Source organism: Megalops cyprinoides, chromosome 1, assembly GCF_013368585.1.
Source record: "Megalops cyprinoides isolate fMegCyp1 chromosome 1, fMegCyp1.pri, whole genome shotgun sequence".
In the NCBI taxonomy this organism is placed as follows: domain Eukaryota; kingdom Metazoa; phylum Chordata; class Actinopteri; order Elopiformes; family Megalopidae; genus Megalops; species Megalops cyprinoides.
In genome coordinates this window covers 20201463-20229008 of record NC_050583.1, presented here as the reverse complement: position 1 = coordinate 20229008, position 27546 = coordinate 20201463, and the positions used below count along the sequence as shown (strand labels likewise).

General features: G+C 44.0%; 1 protein-coding gene across 2 annotated transcripts; it reads right to left on the bottom strand.

Annotated features, from left to right (window-relative positions):
- Window positions 1-3985: 3985 nt before the first annotated feature.
- On the bottom strand, window positions 3986-27414 carry llgl2 (LLGL scribble cell polarity complex component 2). 2 transcript variants are annotated; one of them, XM_036525091.1, is made up of 26 exons: window positions 26984-27413; window positions 19409-19516; window positions 19135-19232; window positions 17962-18043; window positions 16819-16934; window positions 15811-15969; window positions 15006-15168; window positions 14693-14825; window positions 14521-14575; window positions 13998-14152; window positions 13672-13883; window positions 13370-13437; window positions 13041-13194; window positions 12781-12885; window positions 12071-12363; window positions 10539-10686; window positions 10012-10159; window positions 8361-8477; window positions 8086-8252; window positions 7415-7679; window positions 6181-6343; window positions 6004-6032; window positions 5254-5301; window positions 4717-4759; window positions 4544-4605; window positions 3986-4342 (listed from the first exon to the last, which is right to left on the bottom strand). In XM_036525091.1, the coding sequence occupies exons 2-26, from the start codon at window positions 19481-19483 to the stop codon at window positions 4338-4340; spliced, it is 3063 nt and encodes a 1020-aa protein (XP_036380984.1). In that variant the 5' UTR covers window positions 19484-19516; window positions 26984-27413; the 3' UTR covers window positions 3986-4337. The 2 variants fall into 2 exon arrangements, with proteins under 2 accessions (XP_036380984.1, XP_036380993.1); XM_036525100.1 differs by lacking the exon at window positions 5254-5301 and having other exon boundaries at window positions 26984-27414.
- Window positions 27415-27546: the final 132 nt, after the last annotated feature.

Sequence of the window (27546 nt, the reverse complement as noted above, 5' to 3'; positions counted from 1 at the left end):
GCTTACCTGACGTCTCAGGTGAGCTGGCCTCATGGTAGGGGTCCTGTCAGAGTGCAGTGTTTCTGCCTGTGCAGAGGAGCAGGTGTCACTGACGAACACAGAGAGCTGAGATCACAAACAGTCACAAACATGCGGGCACACACAGACGTACAGACACACATACCAGCACAAAGCATCTCATACACACACACGCACATTGAGGGCTGCCTGTGAATTATTCAGCTTTGCTCGATGAGCCGTAGGGTTATGGAGCCATTCATATTGGCAGCTGGTGAACAGGGGCTGGAAAGGTGAGAAGCTGTGAGGAGAGATTGACAATAGGTGATGATACATGAGAGAGAGAGGGAGAGAGGGGAGAAAGAAAGAAAGAAAGAAAGAGGAAGGGAGGGATCAAGAGGTGTGAAGGGGGAGGAATGGGTTAAAGGGAGAGAGAAGTATGGAGAAAGATAAAGCAAAAGAGAGAAAGAGAGAGAGAGACTTTGTTAGGGTACAACACCCAAAGTCAGTTCCTCTTTTCTTTCCCTTTGCCCTGACAGAAACAACTTCATATTTGAACTATTGTTATTATATAAATGTAGTATTCTTGCAAATACAGTATTCATTTAAATTTACTATAATGGAAATATATTAGGAACAGTACAGCCTACATTACAGAACAGAGCCTGTTGCAAAAATTGTATGCCAGTGAAAGTACTGTGGATTGAGCAATCTTAATTAGGAAGTTACATTTCTAAGAATCATGTGTCATAAAGAATATTTACTAAAGAATATTTCTATAAGGGCACATAATTATGACTGTGGTAGTTGTGAAGGCGTCATGTTTTTGAGTTAATGGATGGCTTGAATAAATAAGCAAACATGTCTCCTGCCCGATAGCTATAAAGGTAAGCAGGCCTGAGCTTAGTCTGCAGTTATGGGAATGTTCCTGGGGAAAACAGTATGCTGCAAGGAATGGTGTTCGTAGGCCAGTAGAGGGCAGTATTCCCTCTGGACCAAACAGTAGACCAGTGCTCCAGTGCCATGATAGGGACACTGTGCTGTAGGAAATCTTTGGCTGAGATGTTAAACCAAGCTTCCAATTTGCCATGGTCATTAAAAATCCCGTGGCACTTACAGCAAATAACAAACGGTTCTCTGGTGTCATTGCTAAATTTAATCCACATTTCAATCCAGCCTGCCTGTGATAATCTTCAAAACACATTGGCACAAACAGGTTGCATCTTCAAAACACGTTTGGGAAAATACCATCAGTACCTGGGTTACGTGCAGACATGAAAGATTCAGCACATATCATGCAGGATGGACCAGGGCTAAGACAGATGTCTCTCTTAATCATTTCCCCACACAGCCAATGTATGAAATGCATGTTAGAGCCAGCTGCCATTGAGTAACATTCTTCATTGGGATTATGTTACGGCTGAACGATTGTGCCCAGTCAATTAGTGGACAAAGCGACTCTCAATAATGGATGACCGAACTCTTGGCTGTGCATGTATGACAACTGATCCTACCTTTGTTCACTTCTTTCTGCAATTCACCAGACATAAGTTCCAGACAAAACAACTCAAGGCAACTAATGAAAACAACTGTATATTAATGTGGAAAAAGAATGTGGATTTCTTACATTAACACAGGAACAATTACCATTTTTTGTACATTGCTGAGCTTAAGAAACATATTTCTTTTATGCAGACTTGCTGCCGGGTGTACCACCATTGTGTGGCATTAGTTTGGAACAAAACATATTCAGATGCCTGTTCTAATTAATCTCTGAGGATTGCTTGGAACGCTCTTGGAAATGATGAAAATATGATCCCAAATCACCTGTACATTGAATGTGAACATCATTATAAAAATATGGAGAAAGAGACTGGAAGACAAAAAAGATACTGCCTGGTATATATTTTTTTTTCAGTTAGTGGTAAATACTCAGTAATGCATTTCTACCACCTCAGTACACAGGTGTTCTAACTCCTACAGTCCCTGGTTGAAAGAATGTCATCGGCACAGAATGTCAATTGTGCTCCAAGATGAATTAGCCCATTATATACCTAGACCCAAACCACTTAAAAGACTGCAAAGATTGATTTTGAAGATTTACATTATATTTCACCATATATGATTGTGTGTATTTCTGAATTTAAAGATTTTCCAGGAGTTTCACTTAATTGTAACGTTGCTAGGGGTCAGGGATCATTTACACGTTCTCCCAGACTGGCCCAAGGGTTTTTCTGTTTGTTCGATTCCCCCTGGAAAACCTCTGTATATAGTGCTTTGTGACAACCTTTCTTGTAAAATGTGCCATGTTAAATACATTTTGTTGTACATTTTTACTGAGGTTTCAATGCCTGCCCCCCCCATGGATGAATATAATCAGCATTTATTACCATTTTAACATTATAACATTTTTGTAGAGCCATGAATCTAAATTCTCAAAAAACTTTCCCCAATATATGTTGAAAAATGTGGGTTGCACTAAATCAGTAAACAATCACATTTAAACACCAGGTTGTATTTGGTAAAATGAGTTTTAGTAAGGCATGTGTGGAACAAATGGGGCTCTATAGGACATAAAAGGGGTGCTGGAAATCAGTACAAAGTCAAAAAGATTCTACACATCTTTTACATAAATTTGCAATAAAAGATAAGTGCCAAAATGGAGTCCATATATTCAGAGATTTGACATTTTGAAAGTAAATGAATTCAGTGAGGTGTGGCGAGTTTACATACAGCTGCATCCAGTTACTCACACGCTTACATACCATTATACTTACTGTGCATGTGCACAGTTACATGGCATTGCCTGTGCACATACTGCAAATCAGAATGAACTATTAGTGTATAAAACCACTTTACTGTGCTAGATCTAAAAATGATACAATGGACATTTTATAGGATTCATTGTACCCAAAAAGAAGGCATGTTAATTTTGTATACAGCAATTTCAGTTATGTGCTCACTTAAAAAACAAATGTGAATATCAACATGGCAGCTTGATAGTTCCAATGGGGAATAAATCCTTTGACCAGTAATACCTGCAAAATAGCATGGATTTCAGTATTTTGCTTATGACAAAAACTGAAATAAGGAGACAAACACTGTACTTCTGTGCAAAAAAAATGTTTTACTCTTCCAGCAGGACGTACTGTAGTGTGAAGTTACAACTTACAATTAGGGTTCTCATACTCACTGATTCGCTACAAAAATATATTCTAGACCAAAAATGCTATAAAATACCCAGCATTTCAAGAGACAGTACCAAAATATTTCCTTGTCAGATTAGATTATAGCAGCCAACCCCCCTTAAAATTAACCCTCCATAAAAATGGGTACAGATTTTCATATACATATATATTAAACATTTCACTACAATATTTAAAATTACATTCCTAAATTACATTTTCCATGGTTTACATAAAAAAAACCCAGTAGAAAGTTGTTCCCATAGAAAGTAAAAAAATATGTGCTACAAAGCAGTAGAAAAGTACCTAAAAGAATTAAGATCTATTGACTGTACTCTTGAACCACAGGTGTCTTGGCCAGGACAGCAGAGAAGGCTCTGTGGACTGGAACACTAATGCTTTATGAATACTGTCCAAGGTGTATCCACAAGTGGTTCAAAAGTAGCTTATTTCTTATATCCATTCTGAGTTCCATTTCGAATAGCTGGTCATTTTCAACCCTGTTTTTTTTTCCTTTACAGTTATGTTTATTACTTCAGCATTGGTCTTCCTTTTGTTAAAAAAAAAAAAAAAAAAGCATTCCTTCTCCTCGGATTTATCTTTCCCTTGTCGAGTTTGTTGTCTTGGATTCGATGTTATATAATCAACAGGACTGAATTTAGAGAAATCACACGAGTCAGAATAAAAGCACTACAGAATAAAAATAAATCACTGAAGGGGACGCTTCCCCTTCGAAAAATAAAAATAATAATAATTAAAAAATAAAATAATACCAAAAAAAAAAACTAACAACATTCCTCTGCGACCCCTCTTTTTTTCTGTCTCCCGAAGAAGAGCACAGTGTGGAGGGTTCATGATTGTGCAAACCAGACCCCCTGGATGACTAGGGTCCAGAGCAAACGGTCGAAGGTCGTGGGGGGCGTACAGCAGGGCAGGTGTGGAAGGCAGGCAGAGATACAGTGGTTGGCAGAGGCACAGGCAATGGTCCCTCTCCCCTTCCTCCCTGTACAGTAGCAGTGAGTGAGTGGGAGCCCCTCCTGGACCAGGGTTACAGTTCAGTAGTGGTACTACTAGTAGTGTTGTTGGTGTCGTTGGCATTGGCAAGGCAGGAGTGCTGGTAAACTCCAAGGTCTTTCAGGCACAGCAAAGGGTGGCTCATTCTGTGAGAGTATGCCATGGGGAAAAAAAAAAACACTTTAGAGCAGGAACTGCATAACACAACCTGCACCTTCAATTTTACATCTGAAAGCAGAGCCACCTAACGCTTATTACCAGTTAGTTTCACTGGTATATTTAAGGTGTAAAGTGTACAGATCCTCCTGGATGTTGTCCACCCTCCTGCATGTGTGCAGTGACCTCACCTCCATTGCTCATCACCGTCCCACCTGCCGACAGGGTCTTCATATTATTCTCCAGATACGTCCTAGAAGACAGAAGGCATAATGAGCCTGAACGCTTGCCAAAACCTGACCAACAGGAAGCCACGATGGATGGGCAAAGACCGTTTAATTCGCCCAAAGAGACATTTACTCACATCTGATCTCCTTCTAGAGACTTCTGGATCTCCTGGAGCACCTCTGTGTGATAAAATATTACCGAGTCAAGTAAATGGAGCAAAGCAGTTTCTGTACCTTTCTAGCTACCTACAAATAAAAGCAGGCCTTGTAGAATAGTATGCAGAAAATAACTCACTCTCTGCAGCTGCATGGCAGTACTAATTATGAGAAGATTACAATTTTGCAGACATACATGAAGGGTCCCAGCAGTTAGAGAGCTATGTTTAGCTTGACACTGCATGCAAGCACATTTTTTTGTGGTACAGCATAAATGGCCTTAGATTGTTAATGTATGAAGAAAGCACACAAAAATATAATAACAATTGATACTGCTGTTCTCTCTGTACTACAACACTGTGACCACTACACTGTGTGGCATATATACACTTTTCCACATACTTATTCTTAATGACAGCCTCCACATACTTGTAACCCAAAAACAGAATAAATAATAATGCACAACTTTAGCATAAAGCACCCCTGAAATTATAGATATTGGTCTCTACTGAACTCACTCTCATCATTCAGCAAAGCATGCTCCATAACTCGTCTGGCAGAGCTCTCTGAAATGCACATACAGGTCAGTCAGACTAGCAGGCCGCCAGAAGCTTCAAGTACTATTATGCTGGAAAGAGCACTCCGTCAAAAAAAATGGTCATGTTTTTTTCTTACTAAATTGTTGCGTTGTCATGTATACAACAGCCCACTACTTTCTCCCATAGATCACATGAGAATGGCCTGCTAAATCCATCTCAGAATGCACTCTGTAAAGAAGTGTGATGTGTAGTTTACCAACATGCAATTTTAACTATACAGCATATTGATGAAAAAAACCTACATATCCACACTAAGCCAATGATGAAAGAAGAGACAAGGGTCCAAAACGAATTTCTGGTTTATTACAAACCATGGCTAGAATAGTAGCGTATCCCATAGATAATAACAAAAATAGTCAGTTCTGTATTGGTTGTTCTACAGAGTAAGATGGGTCTTTTGTGGTCAGACTGGTACCTGGTGGCTACTGAGGAAGACTGCCAGAGTCCTGAAGACCACAGTCTCAAATCTACACATTCCACAAATGTATCTTGAGTCACCGGTACCAGGTTTAACTTTCAAAATGAGGGAAGGGATTGACAGTTTTATAGCAAATACACAAATGACAGTTTTTTTGGTTGAGTGCTCCTTCCACACTTACACATGCAAGCATGTTTTAGTACACAGATGCTTTGAATTTAATTTGTGCAATCTAATAAAACAAGCCTCACCAGAATCTTCACTGGGAATCCTGTAATCTCTGGAATGCAAACAAGTATACATGGATGAGAGAATTACAAAATTTGAGACAACAATAAAAACTCTGCGATCAAGAACATTTTTCCCATGCTGAAAAAAAAGAAATATCCACATGGGTAAAGAAATGAGTGGGTGTATAATTTCGTCACCTGTGTTCTGTGGGGGCCCCATCTGGCTGTGTTCTGGAGGGAGGGAAGCTGGCAGAGGAGCCAGAGGGTCGAGGGGGCGCTTCCACTAGGCATCTGGGCTCCACCAGCCAGCGGGCAGACAGCGAGAAGCGCTCAAACTCAGATGGAGAGATCAGGTAGAACCCTGCCAAAAGAGACCATGTGCATCAGCACCTGAGTCAGGGTCTGCAGTGCCTCAAAGTGCACATGGACATTTTTATAAGAGACATCTCCACATATAAGGAATGGGCTGTTATACGTTTAAGTATTGAAAGACAGAGCTTTTGTGTCCATTTAAGAGGGTTTCATCAGTAATGTGACATAATTCAAATAAGTTATAATAATGATTATATATTAATAACAATCCTTAGTCGTAATGTTATGGATTTGTACTACTCAATCAATATACTGTATATTAATGATAGCAGCTAAGAGCATTCACTCAAACTAGTATGTAAAATACCATAATTCTGTTGTAAAATAATGTCTCATAATGGAATCATGTGTGGAAAGGATCTGTTTCCATCTTTCAGAGTGGCACACAACATAACAGAACAACAGTGGAAGAAGTGCAGTATTTTAAAGGAAATTAGTTAACCTCCACTCAGTGCCAGGTATACAACATGATTTTAAGTTCAAAGAAAGCAGCACAGGAACAAAGTAGAACTGTCACCACTGAAAGTGAGGAAAAAAAAAATCAGTCATCTGACAGTTACTGAAGCGAATGCACTGTGATTCAGGTGTGATTTTGCCATTTTCAGTCTTAAAGATCAACAGATTGGAGTGAAGTGTTAAAATCCTATAATTAACTACACAGGACATGTATTTTCTTTTTCTTTGTAAATGCAAATCCATTAGAGTTTGGATTATTTGCTTTATTGTCTGAGTTCTTAAAAACTATGTTAACAAATTTAAGGACAATAAAGAAATTTGTTCTCTCATTTATACAGTTATGAAGTACTGTATATCAGTTCTATGTCTGAATGACTTCAATATCCATTAAAACACATAAAATCGAATATAACAATATAATTATGCACTGTTTAAACCACAGAGCATTCCAGAGTTTAAACAATCATTTAAATATGCTTAAATGCCCATCCCTAGCACATATGTGACTATGCATGTGTCACTGTGGAAGGTGTATGCATCCGTTTTATTCTCAGTGTCAGTGTTAGGTGTACACGCGTGTACAGCGGTGTTTCAGAACGCTCACCTTGCCCGTGTTTGGTGAACACGCAGGAGGCGATGCCGCTGACGTCCTCGCGGCGGATGCACTGGTAGTGGACCTGCATCTTAACGGCGGGCAGCGACAGCACGTGCAGGTCGCCCTGATTGGTCAGCACCACCAGCCCGCTCTCCCCGTACTCCTCCACCCGGCTGCTGCCGAACCAGGCCACACCCACCCGGCGCACGCGGGAGCCCTCGATCGCCGTCAGCTTCAGTTTCATTTTGGCGCTCACTTTGGGCAGCGTGAACAGCTGTGGAGACGGAGGGAGTGAGCGGGTTTGGAATGACGGCAGCACGTCCTATAAACACAACACTTGTGCAGTGGGAAGAATGCGTCCCTTTCTAACGCCCCCACTGATTTACAAATACATATTTCTTTCTAAAGTAATTTGTTAAACTAGAATGCATTAAGCACAGAGAGAGAAAGATCATTGTTTCCTTCATTTACTACTATTGATTGTGTCCACATCTGAGCGCTTAGGGTCCTGCATGTGATTGCTTGTACTGTGTACATATATACAAGGGTTGTTAATTAACTGAATTTTTATTTTAGGAATACTGCCACTGAATATCACTTAAAATGCAATCTCACACAGCACATCTGTAAAGAATATATGAAAAATAAAAACGGCACTAACCGGTTTAGCAACATCTCACCTTGAACTGCTCCTCAGATATGACCAGTAAGTGGTGTGACCCGTGCATGTCTGGGCTGCGGGCGAGGTCATGTGCCACCTCCAAGGGCTCGGGCAAGGGGGCACCACGCCCGTCCAGCACCACCAGCCCCACAACTGGAGCCCGGTGCATCAGCTGGATCTCCTTCGCTGTAACGGTGAGAGGAGGAAGAGGAGGAGGAGGGGGGGAAGAGAGATGAGTGAAGGGAAATAAAAGCTATGGGATAAAGCCATTATTTAACCTTTGCGTTTGCTCACCAGGATGGGCTGTGATGGGATCCTCGGTCCTGCGCTCCACGGCGGGCAAGCGGAGGATGTAGGCGAAGACGGAGCCGCCGTTGGTGCCCGCCCACAGTGAGGGCGTGTTGTGACTGCCTGAAGGAGAGAGGGGGTGGGAGAGATTAGACACGGCTGCCTGCACTGGGTACAGTGGTGAATTTAACTACTAATAGTTTTTCAGTATGAGTATTTATTTTTTTTTTTTTTATTATGATCATCTTTCATTTTCTGTTGTCTGGAAAGCACATTGAGCATCCGTATGACAAGAACTGTACAAATAAAGTTTATTATTACTCTTCAAACTTCGAATGCCCCATACTTTTTTCTTTTCCTCCAATTTGCAATTCTCAATAGAGGTCATGAAATCATCACCCAGTAACAAAATTTTTGGCAGGAGAAAGTGCAGAAACTGTGTTCTGGTATTGACCCAGATATGGCTGAAACACATACTTTTTATATAAATCTTGGAGTCAATATAGTAAGTGTGCGTTATTTCCTTTGCTACTTTGAAACATGGTACATAGTAAGGAAACTACACTAACACATATAGTGCACCATGGCAAGCCATAGTGTCTTACAGGATGTGGTTATTTTGTTAAAGGAGCTTCCCTGACAGCCTACATTGGACTACTCGCTTGACTCAGACTGCTTTTCACAGAGAGCAATATTTGTTTTGGGACAAAGCACACACCAACAATCAAATAGTTTTCAGACCAAAATAAAAAAATGCCACGGTTATAACACAGAATACTGAAGAAAGAGTGACTCAGTGAAACTTCAAGTCCTGTGATTCAATTTCTTGCTTTGGCTCTGATGGGCTGGAATGGATTATGAACATGAAACGGGACACTGGCTACTTGAAACATAAATCAAATGCAAATGTGCATTATGGTGTCGTGCCAAAATGGAGTGCTTTCACATGTTGCCAACTGAATGCTTAATCACGCGCTCTAAATGTGTATGTATGGGGACTAATGGAAAACCCATGGGAATCTAAAGCATTTCATTGCCAACCCTGTTCTGAGGTGGATTTGCAAACACATTCTATAGTGCACACAGTCACACATCCTGGGCAGGAAGAAGTTCACTGCCTCTTGCCTGCAAATACACTGTGGATTATTTTATGGTATTAAAAGATGAATACAAATGTACAAAGACATTTTTCCTTGCACATTACTCCAGTTCATGTTCTTAACATTGAGTTCATGTTCTTAACCTTGAGCATTGACTGGGAGCTGCACAATACAACTTAGAGCAGAAGATAGACAAACCATGTTTTTTGCTGCAGTTGTTGGCTTTTTTGAGAATCGGTGCGCTTGTTTTAACAAAGTAAGTGAGCGGTCTGCTGGCAGGGATTACACAACCCTGATCGGCGGGAAGTGCAGATCAATATGGAAACTAGGTCATGAATCTCTTGCACAAAAAGGCGTTCACTCTGAACCAATTTGAAACCAAACCAATTTCTCACACTTCATTTGGCACCTTAGTGATGTATCAGAAGGGCAGACGGCTAGAATCTGAATGCCAAATGTCAAGGGGCTCTTAATAAATATATATGGTGGAACGTTCATTTAATTAATTTCTCTTGGGAGCAATTCAGCCTTGACTTGACAGTTGGAGAAGCACTTACCGTCGCTGAGGAAGGAGTCAGCAAAGTAGAGCGTGCGTACCAGGCCGGTGAAGGAGTCGTCGGAGGAGCGGGCCTCGATTTTCCTCTGCACGGGCGCCAGCTCCATCTCCTGCAGCTCCGCCTCCAGTCGTGCGTTCAACTCCTGCACCTGCAGGCAAAGGAGAGGGAATAAGGCCGGATGCCATGCAAAGACACTGTAGAGAGCCTGACATGAAAGACAGAGAGAGCACAGGAGGTATGGAAAGAGAAAAACTAAGGCTGATAAAGGATGACGTCAACCTAATTTGTGGGCGGCAGTGTAGCGTAGTGGTAAGGAGCAGGACTTGTAACCAAAAGGTTGCCAGTTCAGTTCCCTGCTGGAGCACTGCTGTGCCCTTGGGCAAGGTACTTAACCCACAAATGCCTTAGTAAATAGCAGTATAAACGGGTAACTGCTAAATGCCAACAATGTAATGTAATGTAATATGTACCACTGGGGTATCAGAGTGGGGAGTGGAGGAGGCAGAGTGATGGGCATCTCTCCTTACCTTGGCCGCGTTATTGGCATGATGCTTGCGCATGGAGACGCGGCTGCGTCGAATCCTGCGGAAGGACTGGCGCAGGGACTTTTTGATGGATTTGACACGGGACAGTGGGCCCTCCATGGCAAGCTGGTCACTGGGGTTCAGGGTACACCTGCCAGGGGGCATGAAGTAAGTAACATGACACACATATACCATATCATTACAAACAGCACACTGCTGTCATCCACCAAGTGATCTAACATGATACATACATACATACACAGATGAGCCAAAACATTATGACCACCTGCCTAATATGCTGTTGGTTCTCTGTGCGCTGCCAAAACAGCGCCGACCCACAGAGGCATGGACTCTACAAGACCCCTGGAGGTGTCCTGTGGTATCTGGCACCAAAACTTTAGCTGCAGGTCCTTCAAGTCCTGTAAGTTGCGAGGTGGAGCCGCTGTGAATCTGACTTGTCGGTCCACAGATGCACAATTGGATTGACATCTGGAGAATTTGGAGGCCAGGGCAACACCTTGAACACTTCATGTTCCTCAAACCATTCCCTAACAATGTGTGCAGTGTGGCAGGGCGCATCATCCTGCTGAAAGAGGCCACTGCCATCAGGGAATACAATTGCCATGAAGGGGTGAACCTGGTCTGCAACGATGTTTAGGTAGGTGGCACGTGTCAAATTGATGTCTACATGAATGGCCGGTCCCAGGGTTTCCCAGCAGAACATTGCTGAGAGCATCACACTCCTCCACCGGCTTGTCATCTTCCCACAGTGCATCCTGGTGCCATCAGTTCCCCAGGTAAATGGCGCACATTTACATGGCAATCAATGTGATCTAAAAGAAAATGGGACTCATCGGACCAGGTGACCTTCTTCCACTGCTCCAAGGTCCAGTTCCGATGCTCGCGTGCCCATTGTGGGTGCTTTCGACTGTGGACAGGGGTCATCATGGGCACTCTGACCGGTCTGCGGCTACGCAGCCCCATACGCAGCAGGGTGCAATGCATTGTGTTATAACACATTCCTCCCATAACCATTATTAAATTTTTTTGTGACTTGTGCCACAGTAGACATTCTGTTGGTTCGGACCAGGCGGGATAGACTTCGTTGCCCTCACGCATTGATGAGCCTTGGGCACCCAACACCCTGTCGCCGGTTTGTGGTTTGTCCCTCCTCGGACCACTGTCGGTAGGTACTCACCACTGCTGACTGGGAGTACCCCACAAGCCTTGCCGTTTCAGAGATGCTCTGACCCAGTCGTCTGGCCATAACAATTTGGCCCTTGTCAAAGTCACTCAGATCTTTACTCCTGCCCATTTTTCCTACATCCAACACGTTGACTATGAGAACTGGTAGTTCGCTTAATCTATGCAAACCTTGACATGTGCCCTTGTTTGGAGATGATCAACGTTATTCGGTTCACCTGTGAGTGGTCATAATGTTTTGGTTCATCGTTGTACATACACACACACACACACACACACACACACACACACACACACACACACACACACACACACACACATATACACCTCACCTGACCAGGACGGTGCTTTTCTGCAGGTAGTCGTAGAGGCCGAAACCGTGGCTAGTACCGAAGGCCACAAGCTTCCACTCAGAGTGCAGGTTGAGGGCGGTGACCACGGCGGGCGGCTGGCACTGCACGAGGGAGAAAGGCTGGAAGCCAGGGGGAAAGCTGACGGGCTCTTCTTTCACCTCCAGCCGGGCGTGGCCCTTCCAGCGGAAGCCCTCCTGGCCCTGCAGCAGGTCCACAACCGTTGCCTCCACAGTCTGCTCTGCCATCTCGTCGTTCAGCTCCATCATCAGGATCTGCGGAGGGACACAAACACACAAACACAAACGCCCACTTAGCTGGAATACCAGTCACAGAGGAGTCATGTGGACATCCATCTTCTCATTTCCCCAATGAGTCTGTCGACAGCACACAACTGTAGTTTTCATAATGTCACTCAGCACCGGGGTTGTATTTATGTCAAGGAAATCTGTGAAATTCCGTCTAGACTGCCCTGGACATGTTTATTTAATGGCTGCGACTCGAAAGAAATCAGATACTTTCCCAAACAATTAGAGGTTCGGAGAGAGGCAAGGATCACGTTTTATTGCAGTCTCTTCATTAGGACGAAGTTCCAGTTACTTGGCGTCAGGTTGCACTTGGTTAATGCAGCGTCTTAATCAAATAAACCCCCAGGAGTCAGTGAAGATGATTAGTCATCTTACTGCACTCACCTGTCCTGCGGTGCCCGCGACAGCCAGGTAGCCGCTGTATTTGCACAAGTGAATCTTCTGGATGCCTAGTCGAGGGTCGTCGCTGTAGGGGTCGAAGTTGCCCACCTGGTAAAGCATGACACGTAATTACTTGTTGTATCAGAAATGAGAATGGATTTTAAGGACCAAAACACACTGACTGTGCTATATGTGCGTGTCTCAAAGTCACAAAATCAGGGAACAATGTTATCCTTGCTCAGGCTGGATTGGCTGATCCGCACCTTACGAAATGGAGGCCACTCCCCCTCAGCCCCCTGGTTCAGGTTGTCGTTAAAGTCAGCATCGGTGTTAAAGACCCCCGCGGTGCTCAGCTTGTACATTGGGTAGAGGCACACCCCCGAGGCGTCCCAGAAGCGCACCGTCCCATCCTCGTGTCTGTCAGAGAAATGGAGGAAACAGGAGAGTGGACTGAGTCTGTGCTGAGATTGAGAAAGACTTGAAAGCTGATGATAAATGGCAGCTCTACCTGATGATAAATGATAGCTCTATCTATTCACTACCTTCGATAAAGTGGATGGTTGTAATGAAGTGCAGTGGAAAGAACGCTCACCCTGTCAGTAGTAGGTCTCTCTGAGGGGGGTCTGGGGCCAGGTTCTGCCCTCCGTTCACAGGCCAGGGCTGTAAGGACAAGACATTCACATTCACCTTAGTTGAACTGGGCAGCTCATTCCAGAGTTGGTTCACAGATGGAAATAAAATTTATAAGAAAGAGGGGGGAATAGAAATATCGTCACTCCTGAAAACAGACATATTTGACGATGGCTTGTCAAAAGAATAGGCAAATCCCCAAATCCAACATGTCTCCAAAGCCAGTCGCAGTTCCTCTCTCACACGGTTCGGCTGCCAGCGTACCTTCCGTGAGTAGTGTGTGTTCTGCAGTTGCCCGGCGGCCAGCACGCGCTCCCACAGTTTGAGCGGGATGCTGGAGACGTGGTGGGAGCACGTGATCGCGGAGCAGTGCAGCGGGGCCAGGTACGGCGTCTGGATCACCGGCCAGCCCTCCGTCTGCAGGTCCACCACCACCAGCTCCTCCTCCACCAGCACCACCAGCGCGCTGGGCTCACCTGAGATCACAGAGCAGAGAGAGGGTGAGGGAGTGCGGAAGACCGATGAAGGGCTTTTTAGGTCAGCGTGCCACGCAGGAAGCCGGGACACAACCCCCTCCCCTCCGCCCTCACCTTTGTGCCGCTCTCCATCTCTGATGACGAAAAAGTCGATGATGCGGGAGGTGAAGTCCAGCGCCACGTGGGTCTTGCTGTGGATGACGGAGATGCAGTGTCGGTCTCCGTAGCTGGCACGCGGCATTCCTCCACTGAAGATCAGGAATGAGGGGCTAGAGAGAGCAGGGACAGAGAGGGCATGGTAGAATAAAATAGGAGGAAAACAGACAGACATTACATTGCATTATATTACATTACGTGACATTATATGGCATTATGTGACATTATATTCTATAAAACAAGGAGAAGGGTTGAAGAAAAACATTAACAGAGGAGGACAAAAAAGGAAAAAGATCAAACGCATCCCACTCAAAGAGAGGAGTTAATGATTACAGCCCCCGTGAGTCAGATGAGTACTTTCTGGGTTAATGACACAGAAGGCACTTACACACCCACATAAATGTACCGCAGACCTATCTTAACCCTGACAGGTAAATGAAACGCACTCCTCCACCTCCTCCTCTTCCAAATGCATACTCACCCTTGTGCTGTGGGCAGCTGTACTATTTTGGAGATCGCTTTGCAGGGAAAGGAACCTAAGAAACAAGAGACAAAGAGCAATCGTTAGCCAGCAGACTCGGAGCCTTATAACCGCCGTCCCTTTGACAGAGTCACGAAGGAGAGGCCTGCGTATGGGCAGAGCAGACTCTCACCGTACGGCGTTTCCTGCTTCTCAGGCTCGCTCTGTGTGGCCTCCTCTGTCACTGGCCAATGGCAGAAGCTGCCGTCGCTATGGGAGCTGAGGATCTGCTTCCCATCCTGCATCCACCACACGCTCTCCAGCTGCTGCAATGGCAGTGGGATCACGTAAACATCATCACACGAGCAACATCAGCAACATCATACTTTGACCCAGGAAGTCAAAGCAGTAAACACAGCAGGGCTTTGTTCATGGCGATTCCACCTGTGTGCTCAAAGTGTTTTTAAAGTAGTTGAGCTATGCTGACTGTGAGTAACAACAAGTACCTGCGTGCCCAGGAAGTGCTGTGTGGCACATCTTCTGTCCAGGTCCCACAGCACCATGAGGCCCCGCCCGTATCCCAGCAGCACCTGCCGGGGGTGCAGAGGGTTTTCCTGCAGCGCCTCCACGCTCTCCAGGTTCCTGCGGCCCACATACTCTTCCGGAACCCTGGGGACAGGGACAGCCAGGATTGCGAGGGTAATCAGGGGCGACACAGAGTGATGGGGGATGAATGCAAAGGACTCATTAGGCCAGAAGAGAAGATGCCACTTAAATGTGTCGATTTATTGTGGTGCTCTCATTGCCCTTGTGTGAAGTAACAAGGAAAAAGGGAACTCATTTAGAGATTAATCAATAGCTGTTCCTAGTTGTGTCTATCCGCAATTGTGGTTAAAAAGGGTCCAATGTTTCCAACCCAGTGAATTCAGCAATTAGTGCTGGAAGAGTAATCTATTTAATTGACACGCACAGACATCTGTGTGTGCCGTTAGAAAGTGAAAATAATGGGGACATCAGTGTAACTGTTACAGAAGACATTAACCACGAATATGTTCCGTGACTTTTGAATGATAGGTTACGTCATTCATTGTTGTTGCAAACAGCTTTTACTGACATCCTCATTGATGCTGAAGGTCACATTAATGCTTCAGCTGTGCCGAGTCAATACAAACCAGTTGAGTTGGCCTGTGCGTGAGACAGGTGCGAGTTCACAGGCTGACGCACAGCTCCCCTTTTACTGATCAAGTCCTTCAACCTTCATTCTCCGCTGGGGCACAGACAGCGCGTGTGAGGAGACGGGCGGATACACACCTGCTCTGTACGTCCTCCACGCTGATGTTCATCTCCTCCAGCTCCCTGAAGCCGGGCACTTCCACCACGAACACGTGGCCACCCTCCGTGCCCAGGAGCAGCAGTTCCCCAGAGGAGTGCGCCAGTACCGCCGTGACCCGCGTCACACTCGGAGGTGCGCTGGGACAGAGATTTACATGTTCAGGTCCCCAGGTGAACAGAGATCATGCCTTTTTACGGAGAGGGCGATGGCGCTTCAGACTGCCCCTCAGATCCACCTCAACCCCCGCCCCCTAACACCTGCTACCTCTAGTACTCGCTGTTTATTTTACGTGTAGTACTGCGGTATATTTTGGATTCTTTGTTCTAGTGACTGATGTATGGAAGTATGCTTTGCTTCCGTTGCCTAGTCACATTGCAGTTAACTTGCGGTAGGCCTTGAAGAATGTTATGCTCACACTCACGGGTCTGGGAGTGTTGTTAGACTGGTCTGACACTGTTGCTCATTCACCTTGAATGGATACACTTATGTTCTATTCTGGTGGAAGCCGCTCTGGATAAGATCATCTGCTAAATGAATGCACTGTAATAATGTAATGTGCTTCAGTGTCAGCCAGAGAGCACCAGTGATCGCCCCACTGACTGTCATAAACACTGGGTCAATGCACAGCACTGTGTTGTATCAGAGTCAGAGTGCTTCTCAGAGTATATGCATTTTTGTGCATATGTGATGTGTCAGTATGCACCTCAGTGTAAAGAGTTTCTACAGAAGAGCTTGTGTCAGTGCATTTCAGGGTCACAGTAGTATGTATGTGTCAGGGTTAATCAGTACAGTTTGTGTGTCAGGGAGTAAGTTTGAGGGGTATGTGTTAGTATGCTTCTTCAGTGTGTGTTGGGTTGCACCACTACAGTGTGTTAGTGTGCATTATTACAGTGCATGTGTTGGTATATATCACTGCACCGCATGTGTGTCAGTGTTATATCACTGTAGTGTGTGTCACTTGTGGTACGGTGTGTGTCAGTACTCACCCTGGGGGCCCAGTCAGTGTGAAACGCCCAACCTCCAGCAGCTCTGACACCCCTTGGTGTGCACGCAACGTCCACATGTGCAGACTGTTATCATCCAGCAGGGTCACCAGCTCAACCTTCCATGCACAGGAAAAACAGGACAGAGAGGAGTGAGTGGGGACAGGAGCAACACAAGGGACCTTACATACTTTATTTAAAAAAAAACTTAAATTACTTAAATTATACCCCGCTGCTGTGAGACATCTTTTAACTTTCTGCCAGAGGTGTCATTAACAGCAGAAGGAGACCTGGTTATATAGCTTGTAAGGTGCTAGGCAGCTAGTCTCTCAATCATCCATATGTCAATCAGATCTTACGTGCCGTTTACACAATCACTCAAGGTATTTAATTCTTAGTACTATATTAGAAAACATTCTGACATGGGTCATTGACAGAAAATTGATTCGTCACATGCAGCGTGAATTTAACCGGTAACTATTAAAACTTTGTGTCAGTACCAAATTTAAATTATGCAGCCCCAGCATGAAAATAAGCCACCATTCTCACTCTAGCTGCTCAGGATAGATTTTATACAGATGAATAACTGTGGTGGGAATCACAGACTGGAACCTGCCATTGTGTTTATTAGGTATATAAAAAACTATTTTTTTACTAAATACTGCTCCTAGTTAAATAAGACATTAAAACGGACCTAATATATGAAATAAATTATATATGAATATGTGTGAAAGCCTGTAAATGCTGGTTGGTAGTCAGAGAGATTTATGGCTGTTTCACAATAAAAGTACATAGCTACTTTTACTCAAAACAACAAAATAATCACTATTATTATTACTATTGTTGTTGTTATTAATTGTTATTAATAATAACAAAACAACAACAGCAATAATATTAATGATATTAATAATAATACACCCATCCCTTCATAAGAATTAAAATTATATATTTTAAGTCTCCACATCACGCAATAGGTTTCAACGTGCAACATATATGCAGCAATGATCACCACCGTAATGTACGGGAAAGGGACGGGTCCAAAATATACCTGGAGGTGATGCAGATGTGACACAATTCACAGTCGCACACGGGAGCAGCCTGGTCTAGGCTAGTGTAAACATGCTGAGAGACAGAGATAACGCTCACCTGGTGTGGGAGGAAATGCACCTGGGTAACCGCGGCGTTCTCCTCATGGAGTCCCATGAATTCCACACCTGGAGCCCCGTAACTGACGTCAAGTTGAGGAAAATGCCGGCCACGCCCGCGCCGACAAATTCACACACACACACACGCTCACTCACACACCCACTCGGATACGCTATGATAGTGAGTCATTGATATGGGCTCTGTGCCGTGGGAATACCAGCCAATAAAGATGTAGAGATACAACACAGAGCAGCGCTAAGGAACCATGCTTAGTGGCATATTGTGGTTTTGGATATCAGCGGGTACAGACTGGTTCAGATGGCTCTGTCAGATTCAGTTCTGCTGAAGAACACAGCTTGCTGTCGCCTCCCTGAACAGGGTATTCTCTTTTACTATTATATATTTATATAATGTATAATATATAAAAAGTGGGTCAGTTTACAAAAGGGTGTGTGTGTGTGTGTGTGTGTGTGTGTGTGTGTGTGCTTGAGGAAGGGAGGGGGCAGAGTGCACTTCTCAAAAGATAAAGGATTATTTCTTTTGTCGCTGGAGCAGGTATTCAGACTGGTTCCACCACAATTACAGAAATACTCCTGCCAGCTTAACCACCAGAGAGTGCAGTTGCACAACACCCTGGGAATACACAAACATAGCCATTCAGACTCTCTCTCTCTCTCACACACACATACACACACACACACACTAAAAGGGACAAACAGAATAATAGACATATACTGTCAAACCCAGACAAAGGAAAGGGGAGAAAAAGATTCAAAACAGACATGGGAGATGCAGCCAGAACTACAGAGTTCTGCGCGCGCACACACGGACACACAGACAGACACACACACAGACACACACACGGACACACAGACAGACACACAGACAGACACACAGACACACACACAGACACACACACGGACACACAGACAGACACACAGACACACACACGGACACACAGACAGACACACACACGGACACACAGACAGACACACAGACAGACACACAGACAGACACACAGACAGACACACACACAGACACACGGACACACAGACAGACACACACACACAGACACACACACAGACACACACACAGACACACACACACAGACACACACAGCACTGTTCTGCCCCTCTGGCCCCCAGCAACCTGGCAGACTGATTGGAAGGATACAGTTTGATGGCACCAGAGCGGGTCCCGATGGCCAGGAGCTGCAGGGTAGGGCTGTATCCCAAAGCACTGGGCTGGTGGGGGAAGCCATGCTCAACGGTCTGCACACAGATAGGGAAACGGACACAATGTCTCAGTTATATCAACCATCGCACAACATCACACAATCCACGAGGAAAAAGAGGAAGCGGTCTTAAAATACAAATCAAAAGATGACAATAGGCTATGCAGGTTTAGCGAGAGTTCTAGCCGTGCAGCACTGGTTCCAGGACCTCACCTTGTTGAACTGATAGAGCTCCTGTTTAAGCTTGTCCCGCTGCGACTCCTGCCCATGTCGCCGGAACCTCTTCATTCTCCCTCACCGAGCCTGCTCCCACTACGCTACCTGGGGGGGGAGGGGGGGGTGTGAGGGAAAGTGATGCACGGGAGACAGAGGTCAGAGGCAGCCTAAAGCACAAACCGCAGTTTTGTGGTTGGAAAACAGTTGGAAAAGCAACAACAGTTGCAGTATTAAGCACGCTTCAGAGGAGGCACGGAATTACATCACATCAAGCTCACTGAAACGGCAAAATAAAAGGGGCAAGGCAACAAAAATGTGGCTCAGGTTGGTAAGCGCTGAGTGAGGGTCAAAAAAAAAAGAGAAAAGAGAAATTCCTGAGGGGGGTCTTTTCTGTGGGGCACTATTCCCCCCTCCCCCTCACCTCCCCTCCCTCCACTGTTCCCTCTTCTTAAACATGAGCGGGAGGTCAAAGGACACGACAAGCCCAACTGAAGTGTCCATTGTTCTGCCCCACCAGCGAGCTGAGCTGGCACCCTGCCTCTCTCCTGCGCAAATAGCAGCTGATGAAAGCACCTGTCGCAGAAACGGCCAGTTCAGGAGGAAACCAGAGGGGGAAGCAGGCTGCTGTCTGCTTTTCATTTATCTATACTATGAAATGAATACCTCATTTAACGGAGCCCGTCTTCAGAAAATACAGATTTTTATGTTGTTTCCAATCAGTACGTAGGCCTTGTATTTTTCAGTTTTTGTTTGTCTCTCTTATTGGAGAGGTGTTTTTGAATAATTACTAAATGAGTTTGAATTCTAATAAAAAGTGTTCAGATTTTCCTTTTGAAGGCAAAACAAAAAGTAATATACAGCATAAACAGTACATAAACATCAATCTATCTTTAGCAAAATATTATTAAAGTAAGTAAACTCAGACCAAACAGTGGGTCTTGAGTTTGGGATCATTTCTGAATGATATGCATACCATTTGTGTACTTTAGCTTGTATTGCACTGTTTCACAATGCTACTGTGCTGGGATAACTAAAAAAATAATTTACAACACAGTGTGCCGTGACACCAAACATGCAGTTATCACAGCTCCAGAAGGATGACTGCTTCCAAATGTCTCACAGTATGCTAACTTTAACCCCCTTTAAAGTGGATCAGGATGAGGCAGTGGAAAGTGACTTATAGTACATGCAAAAGATGCATATACAAACGTCTGAACAGTATGTATTCCATGCACATATTTAAAAAAATAAATCAGAAATTTTCACAACGTATTCACAATTGTTTCACATTTTAGAACTGGATTTTGTAGTTCATGTTTCAAATGTTTCAACACATGCCTATATAATGTTTTATTGTTTTAAAAATGAAACCGAAACCAAGTGATTTACCCATCATTTTCCCCATTAACAGTTAAACTAGAACATGCAAGCCCTACCAAAACTGTATGAGGAGGAACACACAACCATATGCACTGCCATTTCTAACCATGTATGAATGTAAATGCTAACATCAAATACTCTCAGCATAGGCTCCTAACCACCCTTATATAGTAGGCATAAGTACACAGCAACTAAGAAGCAGTTTATTATGAAATTGAGCACATTACTCAGTGAAGTCCATGACAGCACCCCATAGAATATCAGAGCGTAACATCACGTTCTACAAAACTGGCTCTAAACCAAATACCTGTCTGTCTACCAGTCCAAGCCAGAATAGCCTGTTAATCAGTATGGCATGAGCTCCTAGTACTGCACAAGGGGATTTATTTGTATACTTACAGGGGATTTACTAGGGTCTAAGAGTCTAAGTCCCTGATATGGAAGGTCCTACTGCAGTGTGTAAAATAAAATTATCGTAGGTGATATAGTCCATAGTATAATATCAAATTTTAAAATTTTCAGCATAATGCAATTATGACATTCAAAAATTCATTTTCCACATGAAAATGACATAATTAAATAGTTTGTAAAACTGACATAAAGACCTGGGTTCAATAAATAAAATTATTCAACTTGATACGCTAGGCTTAATCCTTTTGATTTGTAACTGGAAAAATCCATTCCTGGAATTAGGGTTTAGGATCAATCCAGCATCATTTGTAGATCACATGATGTGTGATGAAAGGACTCCACACTGGCTGGTCCCCGAGACCTCAGAAACCAGTGACTTGTGTGCATGTATGTCTGAGTCCAAGTCTGAGCATGACTGTGTGTGAACCTGACTCCTCCACCCACTGTCTGGCATGATTCACACCCTGACTGTCCCAGCTTTCCCAACCCAATCCACCGTGACTGGAAAACTGTGTGAGTGCATATTTCTATTATTACTCTCAGTATTATTAGTGCTTGTTTTAGTAACTGGGACCGTGACTGTTCCTTCAGTTAATTTGTGCTTTCCTCCTCCCTGCTTTAATACACAGTGGAATGAGGGAGTCCCACTGCAGGGCAGATTAAGACTGCTCACTTAACCTTGCCATTGACCTGGTGTACAGGCTAGCCACAGCTAGATGCTGATCACCTCCTTTCGATCACTGCATGTGTCAGCATTCTCTCATACACACACACAAAGAGAATATCCACAGAAGAAACAAAAGGTCTTTGAATATTTGCTTTGTAAACACGCATATGTGTGTGTGTACAGGATGTTTTCTCCAAACAGACTTGCATCTGTGTGTCTGAGCTCACAGATACCAGCACATTACAAAGGTTACCCCTCCTTTAGAAATGTTAAAGACTGGAGATCGATATAATGTCATGCCATTGTCTGCGTCAGTGGTTCATACACATGCTAATGCAGACAGAGTGGGGTTTACTGTTGACTTCTGTGTGGGGCTGGATATGTGGTTTCTCTGCATTATCACCCAAACACGACACTCCAACAGCAGCGATTATGTGGTTCCTACAACCACAGTGGCCAGGCACTTCCCATTTTGGTGTGGTCATTCATTGCTTTCATCAGTCCCAAAAATCTGTCAGATTTCAGGAGAGTGCATCAACAACACAGCACCATCAAATTCAGCTAAAGACACTCCCTTTCTGTAGTCAGTAACACTCCAGTGCTTTCCACTGTTCACTGCATATAGGCTCAGTGACATTACTGAGAAGAGCCCTTATTGATGGAAAAAATCTTCAAAGGCTGAGTATGTTTCACTGCTATTCTGTTCTTGTCTTGTACCCTAATTTGGAAAAGGCAGATTATAAGACAAATGTCTGAGGTCAGACACTTCACACAGTTATTTTCAGTAATCTATTCCAGACACAAGAAAGGGAAATCACACAGGCTGTCAAACACATCAAGGGGATTATCACTGATGACTTTCAGAGGCAAGCATTTTAAGCCTTTCTTTTAAAATCACACTGTTTAAATAAATTGTAATGCATTACATGAAAAGTCAATAACCAGTTTCCAAAGGAAGTCCAGCTGATCAAATTAGTACCCTCATGCTGAAAAATACGGACAATCAGAGCACTTGCTGCCTTTTATGTTCCTCTGTTTAATCTCCACTAACACATGGTGACTTGTGGGAAAGAGTATTTGCAGAAATCAATAACTTCCTCTCAATGCCAACAGGTGTCACAATGTGGAATGCAACTAGTACAAAAGAGCCCAGAGGCTCTGCATGGGGACTAAAAGCCTTGGTCTTCAGGCAACAGCGTGAAAAGTGATTTTTGACCACAGCAATGCCGGAGCGGTATATTAAAAAACACTGAATTTAGGAAAGAATTTGAGGAAAGAGTGGTGTCAAATTGAAAGCAGTTACGTACAGAGGGACCTCAGGAATTACCAATAAGGTGAACAGGAACTACCCAAATCTTCACTTTAAATGGCCAACATGAATTAGAAAATAACACTGCTTTAACAGTGTGCTTGCATTGTTATTTTATTTTATTTTTTGTGGGACCGCTGGGGTGGAGGTGGCCATTTTGAACTCAGCTGAAATTACTACTGGAAGCGTTTAATTCTGCAAAACAAAAAATACACACGAAACAAACAAAAGGAGGAACTGAAGAATCAACAATTGTTACCTCCGCAGTGTATTCTACTGGGCACTGAAATAATGAGTTTAAAAGAGAGAGGAGGTGTAAGCGTGACTGACAAACATAGCTGTGGAACAGGGGACTTCAATAAGCACTCTGGCTGACCATCTCACTTTAGTTAAGGACAAGGCCCAGGTCTGTGACAACACAAATATGAGTGCAAGTAGAGGAGTCAGCAGGACCTTTAAGGACACAGGCAACAACCTGAAGCGAATTTATCCCAATCAGTGACGACACTGTGTCTCACACAAATTCTGAAACCCACTTACGCAGCTGGTTTTTAGACAAGATACCTTGCTCAGAGGGCTAAAGGGCAGTATTGAACCCAGGTCTGAAACACAGAACCCTCCATTCCTAACTGCAGTACTGTATTCACACTCCATGCTGCAGCTCAACAAGTTCTCCCTCACAAATGTGACATCATCAAATTCTCTGCATAGCATTGCTGTAGAGCAAACATGTGATGAGGGGAGAAGAAATGTAAAAGAAAAAAAGAAACTCTTGCAGTGTAAGCCTGTCCAGACATGGGACCAACTCACACCAAATAAAGGACTCAGATTACATTTAAAACCCTTAGGAACCTCCCTCTGTAAACAAGAAAGCAACACGGGCAGTACATTTTAGCTTGGGCAGACATCTAAGAAATGCCTAGCATTTGAAGTATGTAACGCATGGGCCTAAAAATTCAACAGTGACTTCAGCAGTTTAAAATAGCACAGCTGAAACCCCAAGAAATTATTACATGAAAATGAGCAATGGGAGCTCACACTGGAAAGACCTATTCTGTAAACAGTTAAACCCTCATTCAGTCACAAGCACAGAAAACCTGTCAGACCACTGTACAACTGCACCACTGACAACAGTGCGGGAGAGAATACTCTTGTTGGCAAATCATGCTCGTGATCAAGGACACACTGACACCACCACACTCACTTTGCCTGCACTTCCAGCAGCTCAAGGTGCACAAACCTTTCCGGGTCTCCTGAGTATTCGGGCTGTTCCAACCCTTGCTTGATGTACTTGTTTATGCCGTCACTTAAGGTTGGCATTTATTTTGTATCTTTGTGTCGAGCACACACAAAAATGTCCTTTCCAAACAGAATCAAGGCGAATGGGGAAGTGACCGCCTGAGGGATAGTCACCACTACAGCACTGGAATATATTTTAAAGCAGATAAACTCAAAGATGTTTAAGATTAAATATCTGATTATATTAATATTTGACCATGAGAGTACAAATCAAGTGTAAGGAAAGGTATGAAAGTCATTGTTAATTTACAATTATTGTAATAATCAGTTAATACATAATGAGTTAAGTTTTTTCTCATCAATATTAATGATGGAAAATATAAAAATCCTCAGGTATCTTCCTGTTTAGAAATGGGAATGGCAGCAGATATCTATGAATTGACTCAGTATTTACACAGAAATGAGGTTGTGATTTAGTGCCTGGGGGGGGGGGGGGGGGGGGGGGCAGGTTCAATTATCTGAATATTAGATTTGGACATCCATAGAATATTTGAAAATGAAATTATTTGTGTGTTTCTGGCTTTAAATTCTTCTGTTTTTGTGCAACAGAAGTACACAGACAAAGCAGAAGGAAATATCAGTACATTTTTTTATTATTTGTGGTAAACTACACAAGTCTTCTGGGTGCTTTACAACACAGACAGGATTAAGCTGATTACTGGATGAAACTTAACATTTTAATTGACTGCAGTGCAGCTTAGACAGAATGTGACTGAATGGGGCAAACCACTAATATATGTGGATACACAGGAAAAGTTTCAATCGACAGTCAGAAGGTCACTGGACTTGACAATCCTTACCATTAAAAAGACAGCTCAGATATATTAATAATAACAGTTCTTACACTAAAGTGTCCATTTCTGTAAACTAGTATTGATGAGCAGAGAAGTGCTGTCAACACTTTCTTTCTTGCAGTACATGTACTATAGATCTTGTCAGTGCTCTGGGTGTGGTTCACAGGATGTCACTCCTTAAACTTACCCCCTTTCCTGTAAACAGAAGAGTAACCAACTCAAATTTTAGCTGTGGGTGCACTGGCTTTGGAATACTTTTACTTCTCCGTCAGTCTCTTATTAAGTAGGAGAAGGAAAAGGGAAAACAAAACAAAGAATACCTCATTCTAATTTCAGTCGTCACCGGTAAATTCTCGCCAGGCTGCCAAGTGAGAAGCCAATTCTCGATTTTTAAACAAGTCTTACGATGTATCATGATGCACCTTTAAAGGGAAGCCTGACGTTAACATATCTGTGGTGTCCTGGTAAGTACCCGCACACCAGGTAAATGCCAGGATTTACATAAGATCGCAATGCATTGTTTAGACAACCCGATTCCGGTTATCTTTAGAAATATCAAGGCAGTAAGGCTACTTGCCTCAGGCGAAAAATGCTCGCCAGCTGACTACAAGTTACCACTGCAGCCTGGCCCCGCGTGTGCGGCAGATCAAAGTTACATGGCTTCATGGATCGAGATAATTACCGGTATGTGACATCCTCCGTAGCGTGTTTTATGGATTCTGATGGTTTGTGACTATCATTTTCCTCATAAGCCAACTCAAAAAAGTCAGCGTGTAAATTAGAATAACCTCCGGCATCGCCATCGCCAGGTCACGCAGCGAGCCAGCAGGCTAACTTATCTGGTCCAGAACAATAGCAACTGGACAAACCGGTGTGGGGCAGACATTTACAAGCAAATCCCCCCGCCCCTTCCACAACACGGTTGCTCACCACACAGCGAAACCAACCCGTCCGCAAACTCTCGAGTCTACCTGCAAAGCGACACGCCTCGTTCGCGGCAGTGAGCGAACAATCTACCCAGCGGCGGACTGTTTCCTTTAAGCGAGTTTAACGTTAACAAAATTATGCAACCGCCACCGAAGAGTGGCCACGTTAGTACCACGTTTCAGTTTAGCAAACGTTAACCGAGTAATAACCCACTGGCTGGGTGTCTATGAAATGAGATGTTGATTACGTTAGTTAGCCGACGCATATGGTGCATTGACATTAACACTTCCTTTAGTTACTATCCACGTTCGTTAACTGCTGTCACTTCAGGCTTAACGCCACCAGCAGGTTAGCTACCTAGCAATTCAAACAACTCCTTCCTTCCGAACAGTTCACTCATCTCTCCGAAAACGGGCGTCTTTTTAGTTAGCCGGCTAACTTACCAGCTAGCAAGCCAGACCAGTACTCGAGAGGGCATTGTGGTTTGCTGAACGTTTAAGGAGGTATTTTAGCTTCACAAGCCCCCCTTACTCCTTTTCAAAAACCTAGCTAGCTGAATGGGATGACAGTTCTCTGGTATCTAGCTAGACTAGACTGGCTAGAAACAACCTCGGCTGCATACATCATCACAGTAATTTCTTCCACTAACTGGCTCAGCTATAGACTTCGGCCGTTCGCTTGATAGAAAAAAGCTGCGACCATCTTCCTATCCGGCTCACGCCGCTAGCAACCTAGCATTCACCTGTGGAGACGCCACTCCTCAACGGGCCCAACGACAAACTCACCTGACTCTCGGCGGCCCTTGCCCCAGCTGTCCACTTTTGTTTCCACCCTCTGTTTCAGTTTGTTTCCCGTGGCCACCTTTCCGCTCTGCGTTTCAGTGCCGTAGCCTGAAATCCGAATAATCTCACTGCGGGCAACTCGCGTCTCCCCGTTTTATATGTCCGTTTTATTTCGTTTCGCTCCTAGATGGCAGCCTCGATATTTCCTGCAGCCCTCACCCGAGTTGAGTCCTCAACCTGACTAGCCTTGGCCGGCTCCTCCTCTGAGCTGCGCTTCCTGGATTATGTTGTTTACGGGTGAGGAGGGGGGAGTGATTCATTATTCATGAGAAATAGTTTCGGCTTCTCACTTACATTAGCACACGCGGTACTGTAACCAGGAATTTCTCTGTTCAAACCTTAGCTGTCTCGTTCAACTAGCTGATGGCTCTCCTATTTTTCGGTTTACTCGAAGGAAGTGCTTACTTGTGTATTAGCTGGTTTCGAATTTTTTTTTTTAATTATTATTAGTACACCACTTAAAATGAAGCAATTCAAGTCAAAGTTGTGCAAAGTATTCCAACAAA

Excerpts from the sequence above, each read along its gene's own strand:
- llgl2 (XM_036525091.1), bottom strand. The coding sequence starts at position 19,483 with ATGAAGAGGTTCCGGCGACATGGGCAGGAGTCGCAGCGGGACAAGCTT. Across the intron at positions 18,044-19,134 it reads CGCTCTGGTGCCATCAAACT|TTACGGGGCTCCAGGTGTGG; the intron begins GTATCCTTCCAA and ends ACTTGACGTCAG. Across the intron at positions 4,606-4,716 it reads TCTCTAGAAGGAGATCAGAT|GACGTATCTGGAGAATAATA; the intron begins GTGAGTAAATGT and ends TCTGTCTTCTAG.